General features: G+C 35.7%; 1 protein-coding gene across 1 annotated transcript in view; it reads right to left on the minus strand.

Annotated features, from left to right (window-relative positions):
* Window positions 1-2,292: 2,292 nt before the first annotated feature.
* SDG37 (SET domain group 37) overlaps window positions 2,293-15,329 on the minus strand; it is a 54,188-nt gene continuing 41,151 nt past the window's right edge. Inside the window, exons 6-15 of the mRNA XM_090004714.1 lie at window positions 14,677-14,765; window positions 14,464-14,545; window positions 14,167-14,271; window positions 13,932-14,022; window positions 13,696-13,815; window positions 13,391-13,497; window positions 11,581-11,650; window positions 6,767-6,830; window positions 2,778-2,944; window positions 2,293-2,694 (exon numbers count right to left, since the gene is read on the minus strand). Coding sequence (XP_089860840.1) covers window positions 2,779-2,944; window positions 6,767-6,830; window positions 11,581-11,650; window positions 13,391-13,497; window positions 13,696-13,815; window positions 13,932-14,022; window positions 14,167-14,271; window positions 14,464-14,545; window positions 14,677-14,765 — 894 coding nt within the window. The 3' untranslated portion in view covers window positions 2,293-2,694; window position 2,778. The remainder of the gene's footprint in view (window positions 2,695-2,777; window positions 2,945-6,766; window positions 6,831-11,580; window positions 11,651-13,390; window positions 13,498-13,695; window positions 13,816-13,931; window positions 14,023-14,166; window positions 14,272-14,463; window positions 14,546-14,676; window positions 14,766-15,329) is intronic.

Genomic DNA, 15,329 nt, shown 5'->3' on the forward strand with positions numbered 1-15,329 from the left:
GGAGAGGAGGCAAGCGAGCGGAGCTGCGCGGGAGAGGAGAGGATTAGGGCAAAAAAATTGCCCTAATCCTCTTTCGTAGCCCCTTTTGATCGGGCATCAAATTTTTTTTTTTACGTTCGAAAATTGGACAAAAATGACCCTAGGTGCATTGACCGCACCTAGGGTCATGTTGACCGCATCGGGTGCCGCACCCACACACGCACCCGCATCGCATCGCGTCGATGCGGGTGCGGCACCTGCTTTGCCGAGTCCCTGTGACTTAGCAAAGACTATCATGTGTCTTTCTGTATATCTGACAATGAGGAAGGTGTGGATGAGGGGGATGTAAGAAACGATTTTTTTGAGATTTTAGTTCGTGATCTTTTTAATGTAGAATATGGTATGATTTTTATCTAATGAGCCTTGTTGATCACTTGGGACTTTTTACCTCCATAATGTTGATGTAATATGCCCGTTTTTTTTTACCTTTTTCTTTTTCTATTTTCAGAATTGGATTCTTGAAATTGATGAAATATGCATTTACAATAGGAATTTGTTCCTTTTACCTCCTACTTTGGTATTGACATTGGATGCTTGGAAGTTTGGAGCATTTTTAATTTCATATTAAGTTGTACATATATCGGATTTTTGCAAGATTTTTCGTTGTTTCAAATTGCCAAATAATGAAAAATGATTCTCAAAGACAAACATAGCGAAGCAGAACACAATTAACATTTATATCATGATCAGTCCTTATCCCATCTACAGAGGATTAATTTAGTGTGACTCGACATGAATAAGCATACATATACCCCTAAAGAATTGAAAAATAATTTATGATAATCAGTTTAAAGAAGTAACAACCAAATTGATTAAAGAAGACTTCACCCTTGAAATGTGCAAAGGATGTATGTTAAAAATGCTCAAGTGCAGCCATACTTTCCTTGTAAGTAAACTTTAAGATAGAAAGCAGAAACTAGGAGTAAGTAGGATAGTTTATGAATATATAGGAATGCAGAAAATTAACAAAGCCATCCTTATGCTGGCTTACTCTGCAATCAACCTGATAATGTCATTCAATACTCTGATGAGTTTTTGGTCATCTGGCTACTTTGATACCATCACTTGGTCTTTTAATTTGTGCATGCTTTAATAAGGAAATTGGATCCTTGTAATCATCAAGGATGCTTCCCAATGCCCAATTTCCTGTAATATTACACTATCTTAATATTCTTAGGTTTATTACGAGCACTGGAACTATCATCGTTGCTTCTTTGATGGATGTTGGTTACAAGCACTTGATTTTTGGATTTGCTTGGAAAGAGGATTGAAGTGATATGAACTGAATGTTATGAATTTGTTGAATTTATGATGGTTATGTTAATGGAATTGATCATGGGGTTTTGGTAAAGACTAAATGTTGTTGATGACAATATAAACCAATTTGAAAATCATATTCAGGGCAAAAAACCAATTTGATATCCATATTCGGGTCAAAAATCCATATTCAGGGCAAAATCCAATTAGAGATCCATATTCGAGGCAAAAATCCAATTAGAAATTCATATTTGGGGAAAAAATCTAATTTGAAATCCATATTCAAGGCAAAAATACATATTTAGGGCAAATATCCAATTCGAAATTCATATTCGAGGTAAAAATCCAATTTGAGATTCCTATTCAGGGCAAAAATCTAATTTGAGATCCATATTCAAAGCAAAAATCCATATTTGGGGTAAAAATATATAATTTCATAATTGGATCCATATCCAAGTAAAAAAACACAATAAACTTGTTAAAATATGTAAAATGATGGACGGATAGGGTCATACAATCCAAAACTAAGTAATTGGACCCATTATCCATGATTGTCCAAGTTGTTCTCATCAAACAACAGACATTTGAAACATAGCACTTGAGTACAATCCAAACAAAGGTTGGACTTGGAACAGTTGTTATGGAACGAACAGAACCAATTTCTGTTCCGTTCTTTTTGTTTATTTTGTCCAACCCTAGACAAGCGATCAAACATACCCTTATAGTCAATTAAAGCCACTTATTACTAGATTGAGCGGAGGCATGTCAGGCTCTGCAGCAATGTAAGTTGAGCATCTAGTGTATCTGTTCTGGTAGAAAATTGATATGTAGTACCATGTTTCTAGTTTGTCACATACAAATGCGATCATCTTGTAATTCTTAGAAATCGATAGTTGGAAGAATCAAAGGGCTTATCTAAAGTAGGGAATTTTTTTGCATGATCAAAATTTACATTTCAGGACCAATCCTCAGCAAAATGTGTCAGCTCCACCAGAATTTTGAAAAAGGTATCATGTATTAATAGGATCCACATAAACATCCAAGTTGTCCGTGGCCACTTGCTCTACATGCTCATGAGAAATAGTTAAGGCTTCTCTTTAGCAAGTCATACACCTCACAGATACTGGTCAAGATGAACCAATTGTTTATACTGCTACAACTAGGTCATTGCATACACAATTGGACAACTGACCATCTAGTTCGCAAAGGTCACTTGGTCACCACCATCCAGATTTGAGGTGAAATGTGCTCAATGAGAAAAACTTTCATCAGAAAAGAAACTATGTATGGCAGGCTAAATCCATCACGGCTAGGTCTCCCTCCCGAGAGCAGTTTCTGTGTCATAAATAAAAAAAATACTGTTCCATTTTTAAGCAGATGATATTGCTTCCCGTCCACCTATTCATTAACAGAACGACCTGGTGGCATCAATCTAGAGCATAAGTGCATGAAACCAAAACCAATAATGTGTAGACCCCTACCTCAAGTAGCATCTGAAGAGGTAACAAGCCACTTGGCCTCAGCACGTACTTCATCCACCATATGAAAGAGTTCCTTCATAAAAGGTATGCTTGTCCCATGCGTAATCTGCAATATATCCAGTGCCTTGGTCAAGGACTTGAGGGCATCCATTGTTGCACCAAGGAACCTGCATAAGAAAAAGTTATAATTCAAGAAAGGATTGAGATCATTGACTAAACCATGAAAACCAGGTGGCCCGACATGGGCTGATCACCTGCAAGTATTTGTGCTTGGTGCCATCAAAAAACAGGTCCAACTTAAGCAAATTTTAAAGACTGGTTTATGTTATTCCTATTCCTTTCTCAGAGCAACGCATACATGAGTTGGTCATTCTCACACAAGTTTGATAGTGTTATTAACTATTAAGTAATATGGCATAAATTAGTTCTGCAGAAAAGAGGTTTCTTATGGGTAATTTTTTATTCATTCATATGTCCAGCTGCATTGCTAGTTATGCATGCGCTAATTATAAACACTCACTCTGAATATAACTACTAAGAAAATATCTTCATCTCTCATCTGAAAATTAAAATATATCAAATAAGTTGTCCAACTTATGTTAACATCTATTTATAAGACCTTCCTGATGTTTCACTGTTTTCTATTTGCCTTAGTTTCACCCTTTTCTTTCATCATTCTACATTAATTTTTGTTTCCTGCATTTTCAAGATTTATACCTCAATTGGTAGGGATTCCTGTATCGTATGTCACCTCAATCCCCTTCGTAACATGAGTCCCACTAAACATATGGTCACATTGAAATGTTTGGTATTAATATCCAATATCATAGTTATTTTGTTGTCATCTTCATGGAATCGACCCAAAGTACATTCTTTTCAGAAAGTTTTTATGAGACAAGGTATGTGACACACTGGAAATATAGTGTAGACTGGGCTGTCAATGGGTTGGGAATGACCTGATTCAAACCCAGAATGGATTTAATAGCGTCCAGGTTTTGTAAAAATAAAATTGATCCGATTACCTAAAGGGTCTGACTAGGTAGAAACCCAGTATGCTTTATAAAATTCCATAACAGACCCAGGTCTGACCCAAGTTCTGATTAATATCTGCAATTTTTCAATGAAAATATATACAAATCATTATTTTACCAGGTATGGCTTGTGTTATCCATATCCAAACCAGGTTTGATTCTGCCCATGCTAGTTCAGTCGGTCCCGAACCTGGACACGGTGCCAGCTGTTAAGATAAATGTACCTTTTTACCTTTTTTGTATATATATATATATATATATATATATATATACACATACTATATATATTATATTTATATTAAGTCAACCTAGGGTTGACTTTATATAGACGTTGGAACCTCTCCAACGGCTAGAAGGGTTCCTTCTTTTCCTCTCTCTTCTCCTATAAATATGTGAAGGTGTGTGCTTTGTAAAGTGAGAGAGTGATGGGTAGTTTAGGCTCGCGAGTGTGAGCGTATTTGTGTAGTGAGGTATTTTGTGTAATATTTTTTTTTTGCTTATATATTTCAAGGTTCATTATTAATGAAGATACATATTCATAAAGTCTTGTGTTTATTGTATTTATTTTTCATTCATAAGTATTGCATGTTGGTATTTGGATTTGGGTTTTGAGTGCTTTGGATTCCATGCCACTTTCGTGACATGGTATCAAAGCAAAGGCATCATGGTCTTGGAGTCTTGTTCGTGATCATACTTCAAAGAAAAAAATCCGACTTTAAATGGCTTGGATTCAAGGCTCTCTCATTCTGGTATGTACATTGTGACTTTATGGCACATATTTTTTAAAATGGAATTATTTTACAATGAATATGTTTTTCATAAATCCATTGAAAGTAAAATTTATAAAAATTATTGTATCTTTACATATGGTTTTGTATAAACATAAAATATATATTTGATTATAGATAAATGTATTTTGCAAAAAGTATATGGTTTCTTAAAATCTTGTATGTTTTTTTTTATGTTTTGAAAAATACTAAATTTTATGATATGTCCTCCCTTGTATGGCCCTTAATGAGTGTATTCACATGAATCTTCTTGTGATTTTCTTAATATTATGATATTTTGGTTAATTGGCCTCTGAACTCATTGCTATTGGAAATCCGAGTTAGTCGTTGGGTTGGGTTATGTGTGCACCTCATGTCATCTTGTCAGTAATAGGTACATATTTAATTGGCATGTAATTGACCTCGGTTTCTATGAGTGTGTTTTACCACTCATTTGTTTGTGTGACCATTGTTATAGTATTGAATGTTTGATATCTTGTTTTTCTTGTGATGGTAATTATGTTTTTGAAACCATGGAGTTTCGAAAAATTGTTAAAATTATTATTCATATTCTTCTTGATGGCATTAGTTTGTTTTAATTACAAGCTTTCTTACCTTTTGTGTTTCTTCCTAGTGTCTCTTATCTAAGTGTCATTTTATGTAGACAAAAGATGTCTATTCACATTTTTTTGTGTTTGTTTAGCTCATAAGTGACATTGTGATTATACTCTTATTCTAGTAGTTGATACACTTATTTTAAGTGTCATTATATGTAGACAAGAGATGTTTACTCACACTTTTATGTGTTTGTTTAGCCCATAAGTGGCATTGTGATTGTACTTTTGTTCTAGTAGCTGATACACTTATTTTGAGTGATTATACGTAGACAAGAGATGTTTTCAATGTGGTGAGTTATGTGCACCAATTGGTTAAGCTCTTGTTCTATATGCATTAGTTGTGTGGTTAATATTATTTCTAAAGTAGTTAATTGATCCATATTTATTTGTATCTTCATAAATCCTTATTGAATAACTTGAATCATTTATTATTTCTGCTGTGTAAAAATGATTTGTTCTTGAAAGAAAATCTATCTATGAGTAATTTACTCTCCTTAATGGGATTTTGTGAGTTATTTCTTCATGGTATCGATGTTGTTTGAAAATCCATGCCTTTTTATGCATTAATGAACTTTTTATGATAGAAGCATGTTTTTCATGAATGTTTTAAGTAATTAATGATTTATGAGTTTATCCTTGAGATATTTTATGCATGCATCTCTTTTTTGATAATATGCAATTATGAATTAAGAAATTTGATTTCTTAAAAATTATCTATTGAGGTGAGTCTCTCAATGACTATCATGTTTGAAATTGATGATTTTTCAAAATTAATTCTTACTTTAAATGATTTTGAAAAATGTTAAATTACCTTATTAAATATTTTCTATATATATTGTATGTTTGTGTGTTTGGTCATCAGCTCTCCATAATATATATATATATATATATATATATATATATATATATATATATAAGTATAGTTATTTCTACTTGGATTGCTATTTTGCGCTATTTTACAAGTTCTCAAAGTATTGACGTTATTGGTGATTCTAAAGACCTTTCGAGCATATCAAGGAAGATCTAGAAGCCCCTTCAAGAATTTATATTATGGAAGAACATAACAATATCTTGTGTAATGGGATTTTTTTGTATTTGCAAACTTGCAGTGAGCCACTGTAAGTTTGAGGTTAGTCCAACGGCTAGAAGGGTTCCTTCTTTTCCCTCTTTTCCTCTATCTTCTCCTATAAATATGTGAAGGTGTGTGCTTTGTAAAGTGAGAGAGTGATGGGTAGTTTAGGCTCATGAGTGTGATTGTATTTGCGTAGTGAGGTATTTTGTGTAATTGGCTTATGTATTTCAAGGTTCATTATTAATGAAGATACATATTCATAAAGTCTTGTGTTTATTGTATTTATTTTTCATTCATATGTATTGCATGTTGATATTTGGATTTGGGTTTTGAGTGGCTTGGATTCAGCGCCACTTTCGTGACACCAACACCAAATAGTTAAATCCTGGTCTGGACCACCTGGCTATAGTGAAGGTCTGACTTGTTGAGAGCCCTGGTAGGTTAATTGTCGCATCCATATGGAAAAGTTTCCTTTACAAAATAAAGAAAAAAGGTTGCTCACCACTCAAGCTTTCCACATGTGTAGTACTGCAGTCCTAATAGAGGATGGATTGGTGGATATGCTCCTACAGAAATGTGAAACAACAAAAATGTCAAGAAAAAAACTGTATACCTAAACCAAAAAAAATTGTTTGAAAAAAAGTACAGATTTCAATATTTTCATGGAATCTACTACAGATCTCAATACCTTATGCAATTTTATGGATGTTCTGACAATACGTGGTAATGAGAGCAAAGGCTTGCACAAAGATTATACATCAAATGATAATAAAAAAGGTTTATAGCATTCATTTTGGTGGGTTACCCATTTGGGAGGTTATTAATCTTGAGGAAAGAAAACCTCAAATAGCACTTAGAATAATACCATAAAGAAAGATGAACACATGGCAAATAACAGATTAAAACATTAATTCAAATACAAATTTTAAAAAGCTCCACATGCTTCTGATTTGTGCATCAAATGCTTATATTCATGGAGTTCTCACTAGTGATTGACATATGTTCTGAACCCCTTTGACAGAATTAGGTCTTTAGCCAGACCATATTTTCAGGAAGTAATTTATGATCACTGCTACTGCAGCTAACTTTCTATGAACAAAAAAATATGGATATACAACTCCAGACAATATCAGAAATATTGCCATCACGACAAAAGCCTAAAATTATATAAGTCTAATCATGACAAGAAAAAGAAAAACAATAAATTCAGAATATCTTAGATTGATTCTAAGTACTGCATGAGACTGATTCTGTCTCCTCTCATTTGGTTTTAATATTTTTCCTTTTCCCTCTACTTTGAACTGCATTCATCTGTTGCCCACTTTCTCTGTCTCTGTCTTTTGTTTTCCTTAATTATTCATGTTCATCAATGTTTATCTTTGTCATCATTATCTCCCCTTTCAATTCCATTATTACTGCTTATTTTCATCACTATATATATTCTTCTTTTTTCTAGCATCTCTCAGCTACATTGTCAACATGGAAATCAAATAATGCTGCCGTTAAAGACGTATCTTTAACGGGATATATAAAGTCACTGTTATAGGTATGTTTATAACGGCGACATGTGTGCCATAGTTGATCAATCGCGGCGACTTTTATTATCACCGTTAAAGTGTCGCCGCTACTGACCCTCATCCTCGTAGTGGCCATATAATGCCGCCGTTACAAACATACCTCTAACGGTGACAGCTAAGGTCGCTGGTATAGGTATGTTTATAACGGCAACATAGTTAACGGTCATATAATGTGGCCGTTACAAACATACCTATAATGATGATATATTAAGGTGCCGTTATAGACATGTCCATAATGGCGATATTTGTTCGGGGCTAAGGTATTCACAGGGATATCTAAAGTCGTCGTTATTGCTCAGTCAATAGCGGCAACTTTGTATGTCGGCGTTAAAGAGTCGCCGCTATTGACCCTCATCCTTGTAGTGATTGTTTTTGTAACACTCGACTCGACCACTTTGTTAGGATATAGCTTGGGTCATTCTCATTCATTTGATAAATGAGTTGAGGCCAAGTTATATAGTTTATTTTGTGTGTGTGTGGGCGCACACATGCATGTGCATGTTTCACTAGCTTGGCTCATACTCATATTTAACAAATGAGATAAGGACTGTTATAGAGATCATGCGTGTGTGTGTACTGGCCTTGTGTTCCCCCATGGTTCTGCTCCTATTCATGCTCTCCTAGATGGCAAACAATAAGCACTTGGAGTAAGTCACTAAAAATAGAGGTTCTAGTGCCAAAGGAGCCATGACACCACCTTGGTCCATTAACTGATGGGAGAACCATAGATAAAAAAATAATGCCTGGCATAGAAGTTACTAAAATCAAATTGAATAAAGTACGAAGAGGTATTAGATCTACAAAATGTGGAAATAACTATGTAGTCAAAAGCGCTGACTAGGTGCCTAGTCGGGCTAGTCGGCGAGAAACCTAGGAATCGGCCAGATTCCTAGGTTTTAAAAAATGACCTTTTTTTGACTACGCACCTAGACAGTGCCTAACTTGCCCTCACACCTAGGTGTGAGGGCAAGAAGATCCTTTTGCATTTTTTTTAATACGAAACAAAAAGACGAGGAACAAAGGGTTATAAAACCCTTCTCCTCTTATTTTCTCTCTGCTCTCTCGATCTCTCTTCTCTCTCTTTCACACTCTCATCTCGCATGAGTGTCGCCCTCGCCTACGACCCGCCCTTTGTCGTCGCCCTCGCCTACGACCCGCCCTTTGTCGTCGCCCTCCTCTATTACCCTCACTGTGCCACCGTCCCTCAACTATGCATTCTTCTTCTCTCTTTGTCTATCTTTCCCTCTGCCTCTTCTTCTCTCCCCCTTCCTCTGCTTCTTCTTCTCCTCTCTCCCATTCTTCTCCCCCTTCCTTCGCCTCTTGTTTTTCTTATCCTCCCTCTCAATCTCTCCCTATCTCTCCTCGGCTCTTCTTCTTCTTCTTCTTCTTCTTCTTCTTCTTCTTCTTCTTCTTCTTCTTCTTCTTCTTCTTCTTCTTCTTCTTCTTCTTCTTTTTATGTGTCTCTCTTTCTTTCTCCCCCTTCCTCTGTCTCTTCTTCTTCTTCTTTTTCTCTACCTCTATCTCTGTCATACTCCCCCTTCCCCCGCCTCTTCTTCTCTCGCCCTTCATCTACCTCCTCTAGTCCACTTCTTCTTCTTCATCTCCTCTCTCTGTCTCTCTTTCTCTCTCCCCTTTGCTCTACTCTTTATTTTTTGTTGTAACTGCACCTATAGTTGTTGTAATTGTTATGTCCTTATTTTTTTGTTGTAATTGCTTTAATTTCTCCCTAGTTCTGTAATTGTTGTAATTGCACTGTCCCTATTTTTTGTTGCTACTTATTTTGTGATAGTGTATTTATTGAACTTATTAACTTATTACTAGTAATTTAGTATCCATGTAATATGTATATGTTTTTTTTGTTTTTTTCTAAATTGTGTATTTTATGCTTCATGAATTAGTTGTTGATTAATTTTATGTTGATAGTTGTTTACTTTGCTTATTCAATTGTTTTTAATATTTGGGAAGGTTTTGTAATGTTCGACATATTTTTTTTTGTCTATTGCTTATTTTTTATTGATTTTATGTTGCAGACATGTTTCTTATTAATTTTAGCAGTTCATTTGCATATTTTCTATATTTTTTTTTTTTTAAGGTACCGACTAGTCCGCCTAGTCCTGCCTAGTCTCCAACTAGGCTTTTTAGGGGTCCACTAACTAGGCACCATCTAGCATTTTTTACTACATAGGGAAATAGCATTGGTACATTGGTCTACATCTTTTTCTTTGGCCAGTTGCACATTATATGCCTATCTTCCTTGCACATGAAATAGTTCCCTTTTGAGCCTAATAAATATATGAGATGAATGAACAAAGGGGGGGATAATCACCAGCTCTGATACTAGCAGATACAAAGTCTGATGAATACTTGCTTTGGTGAACCCATGATAAGTTGAAAAGGATGTTCTCAATAAGCTGTGACTCCTTAACAAGGGCATCACGAGGATGCACCACTTAATATTATATTCTAAGTTATTAGAATATGAGTGCAAAAAATGTAGATCTAAACTAAATAATTAGAAGTACACCTATTGATCCTTTTTTTTTTCTGGGAAACATATGTATGAGAATCTACATTTCTAAAAAAATTCTTCTCAAGCATTCGTTATAATTTGATCCAATAGGGATTCATATGAAAAAAGTATGATTTTCAGGAGATATATAGAAGTATTGCATATTTATTTCTATATCTTAGTTAGGTTAGAGCATTTGATATGTAACAAGGGGGCTTCTTTGGATTTTCCTAATTTTGATTTCTCCAAAGGAAAAAGACACTATTTTGATCTTTGTTTTCTTTATCCTGCTTTGTTGCTAAAGGGTCCCTGATAGCATCTAAATGTGCAGATATCATGGCATAAGCATGATCCATCAAAGAGTCCATAAGTACATAAACTGCTTGAATGGAAATTACATATCGATCTTTAGTAGAAGTAATTCTTTCTTGCAAAGAACCCATTTCTGCACTAAGGGTGGGCCGATAGCCCACAGCGGAAGGCAGCCTACCTAAAGAGGCAGATATTTCTGACTTGCTTGGATGAAGCGAAAGAGAAGTATGTCTTGTTCAGTAACATCACAGAAATATTCTGTCATAGTTAGGGCAGTCAAATAGACTCTCATAGGAGCTCCCGATGGCTCATTCATATGTCTATATACTAGAGCTACTTTGGATTCTGCAATATTTTCTTCATTAATCACCCCAGATTCTTTCATTTCCATGTAAAGATCATTTCTTTCATGAGTGTGCTCTCCTACTCCAAGCAACCATCCCAGTTGGTAGAATCGAACACAAGCAGCGGCAATCATTCAGGCAGGACAAGTCAACAGACTTGAGGTAATCAACTTTAGATAGGTTGAGCTTTGTTCAATTTCTTTTAAGGCCCACAACTTGAGAGATCGGACCTGGTTTTTGTACATAATAAGCTCTGGCTGCCTTTATGCCCTTTCCATGTATAGATTATCGCCTAATCTATTCACATACTATTCTAACAAAAGCAACTAGAGAGGAAGGACTAAAGTAAGATTTTAAAATTAGCACAGAAACTACATGATGAAATAAAAGACTCCAATGAAAATCTACCATTATAAAATATCAATTCAACATGAAAGATAAGAGACAACCTCAGACAGAGCACATAAAAGGACATATTTTTGGACATGGCAGATGCACATGATTCATGATTGTCCTTAAGTTACCAAGTGACTAAAATTGACAAGGTCCTTTTTAAGGTAAAGAATTGGCATACTTTGGTAAACTGGAATTGTCAATTGGCAGTATTTCAGTGCTTCTCTCCAGTCCTTGAGTTCCATCCATATCTACTCACAAGACAGCATCAGCCAACATGTTGGTCAACCTCAATGCTAAGTTACCAAACAACAAAAAATGCACATTACAATTGCAACAGAAGCTTTATAATGGTAAAGAACCAACTTTGTTGAAGCGAGCTCCAACCCATTAGTAGAGATCAGTCACATTCGGCCTTCCAGCTGTCAGGATATGTCCATAGGCTCTACTAGGGGTGGGCAACGGCCAGGCAGCCCGATGGGCCAAGCCGACCCGGCCCGCCATGGGCCGGGTTTGGGACAAGGTTTTAGGCCCGGGCCCGTTAGGTACCAGGCCGAAACCCAGCCCATTATATACATGGGCCAGGCCTAGCCGATGGGCCTGAGTTATTGATTAACTTTTTAATAATATAAAAATAAAAAAAACTATTGCTTAGTAACTTGGTAACTATTACTATTTACCTAATTAGTTACATTAATTTTATGGAAACTAAAAAGATAATTAATTGAGTGCATGGAAAGTTGTTAATTATTACTATTTACAAATGGATTTGGGCTGGGCCAGACACGGCCCGCTTCACATTGGCCCATTGGGCCAATGGGCCGGGCCATGGGCTGCTCTTCAAACCCAAGCTCGTTAAGAACCGGGCCATCTCCGGGCGGGCCGCATTTAAAGCCCGATGGGCCAAGCTCTAAATGGGCCCAGGCCGGCCCGATGCCCACCCATAGTCTCTACCATGTCATATAATATAAATTTATATTTTCATCTTTAAAAATGAACGCAGAACCATCCCTTGGTTACAATATGCCTATTCAGGAGACTGTGGCAGGCTGGGTGCCCTGAACTCATTGCACGGCTAGCAAGAATGCCATGCTTCATGCTCATGATGAAATGGAAATGAGGCTTACGTCAATGAACGCATCTTCAAGTGACCATGAAAAAAAAACTCACCACACTAAGAGCTTGGCTCAGGCTAGTAGTTTAAGGCCGTTTACTTAAAAAGAGGCTAGCCTAGGCCTTTAGTCTGGGCTCATTTAAGTTTGACAAGCTTGACTGGCTCGACTAAGCTCATCTTAATAATCGTATATCATATACAATGTGTAGCACATAAGTTAATGACATTTAGTGCATATCAATGATTTCTTTGAAAATAATGGTCCACAAAGAGCTTTAGTTCCTCTTCAATGTCATCGTATCAACTATCAATGAATTACACAAAAGAGGCCCTCAACATCCAGTGAGAGATATACAAATCTATGTGGTAGTTTGACTCATTAAGTTTAAACAAGCTTAATGAGCCAAGATCAAGCTTTTCATGCTTTTAAAAATCTGAACTTGAACATCATCGTTCAAGCTCGAAACAAGCTTGAGCTGAGCTTGAACGGGTCAGGCTGGGGCTCAGCTTATTTTGTGTGCAGCTCTACCAATCAACTGGGTTAAATAAAGCTATCATGAGGCTTAAAGATGACAAAATTGTGAGGACGCATGATTCATTCTGATATTTGCACAAAACAACAACAACAACAACGCCTTCATCCCAAACAATTGGGGTCGGCGATATTTGCACAAAACAATTTAAAAATATTCATGTCTAATATCTAACAAGCACTAGAGTTGAACTAATACAAAATCTAAAAGATAATCAATAAATTGTTAGAAAAAGTAATGCCAACACAAACAACTTAACCTTGCATTTCCTATTGATAGAAAATCATGATCACATCTACTAACTGCACATAGAGTGCCATTATCAGGATTCCAGGGAAAAAAACCTTCAATATAGTCTCTCGAGTCTGCACCAACTTGACCGACATAGGATGGCATAATTTAATTTGGAGAAGCTCAACTGCCTTGTACTTGATGACAGCTTCAAAAGAGTCTGATTCATCATATAGATACTTCTTAATCATTAACACATAACATCCAAAAGCATCATCTACAATCTGTAAAAAGTCAAATATGCCTACATGTGTGGATGCATGCACACATTTATGATTTATCTGTTGATACATTTATGATCATGTAAAGGGAAATGCTGAATAAACATCAATGTATTTTGGCTATAGTTTACTCATACTTCCAGATGAAAGACATTTAGAAGCATTTTCCAACTTCTCTTCCACCTCACTTGAAATTTTTCTTATCTCTTGCACATTCCTAGAAAGTCCACAATGCTGGCATATAAATAGCTTCATATCTGCAAAAATATGCAACAAGATAAATTTTATAGCAAGGTCAAACTGTATATTAAAGGCATGTTCTTCAATAGACAAATAAGAAAGCAGATAGATTATCATTCTCTTCATAGTTTACCAGGACTGAGAAGAACGTAACCATCACATTTTTCATCTATACATTTATAACCTTCCAGAACAGCACTTTCCTCAAGATCATCTTTCTGACCCTGCAGTATAGCAATAACTCAAGTAAAATTGCATATATTGAACACGAATATCTAAAATAAAGATCGCCTTCATGCAAAGCAAGTAGTACAAGCCAAATTTTCAAATAGTTACATTTATTGACAACAAATAGAGCTGAATGGTACCGCTTTCATGCAGCGGATGCACATACAGTTGAAGAAGTATTGCTCACTAAGAGCTTTCCGTCGTGTTGTGGTGCTTGCGGCAGTTTCAATGTAACTTGTCACCACCTTGCAAAATGTTAGCAGTTTCAATGGAAATTTGGCCAAATGAAAAAATGAAATATATATTACCACTCAATTAACTGCTGAACTTAACAATTTTAGCCACAAGAATATTTACTCTGCATAAGTACATATACATTTGATAAATATATCGATGCCCGTCAGATTTCAGAGAACATAATGGAACAGCATTCATACCTCCGAGCCTTTGGTTATAGGTTCCACTGCACGAACTACTGCTAACTTTCCTTCAAATAGCAATACAGAATTGGGCAAGCAACTTCATCTCCAAAGAATTCAATCAAGATAGAAAATTCATTTGGATAAAGGAATACTCAACAAAATTAATACACAATATGCTTTTCAATCAATTAAGACAACAATATACAAGAATAGAAATTGCAAAAGTACCTATGGTTAATAATGGAAATCACAGTATATAGTCCGGTTCCCAATGGCCTTAGTTCACTGTCACAAATCGTATGAGCATTGCATGCAAGCTGCATGGAAAAGCATGAAAAATGAAAAATAGAAAAGATTTTTCTTCACTCTATTAGGTAAAAACAAAAGCTAAATCAATTTCCATGTAGTACCATCCGAAACAGAAAATTGAAAAGTAAAACAGCCAATGATGTTTGAAAGGGAGAAACAGAAAAAGAAAAAGCAGTCAGATAACCTATGACAAGAAACACAAACAAATGGAAGGAAATAGATCAATATATAAGTGCATGTGCATGTGCATGTGTGAGCAGTTAACCAATTGACAAAACAATAACTTATGTAGCACCACGATAACAAGCCATGACGTATGAACTCGTTATCACAGGCCAAAGTGCCAACTGGGTTGCAATAGGGTCCAATTTCATGATAGGGATTTGAAATTGTGTTTAGACTTCATCCAGAAGTTGCTTTCATCTTGGCCCTTACAGTTTTCTGTTTTGGTAGGGCTTGGCTTTTTGGAGTTTGGATTGCTTGTCCTAACAGAAATCATTCTAGTTTAATTGATGTAGAAGTCTTGATTTTTGTTGTTTTTCTATACTTTGCAAGGGAGAGAAAATTTACCC

This window comes from Nuphar pumila, chromosome 4, assembly GCF_984573655.1.
Source record: "Nuphar pumila chromosome 4, dmNupPumi1.hap1.1, whole genome shotgun sequence".
Lineage (NCBI taxonomy): Eukaryota > Viridiplantae > Streptophyta > Magnoliopsida > Nymphaeales > Nymphaeaceae > Nuphar > Nuphar pumila.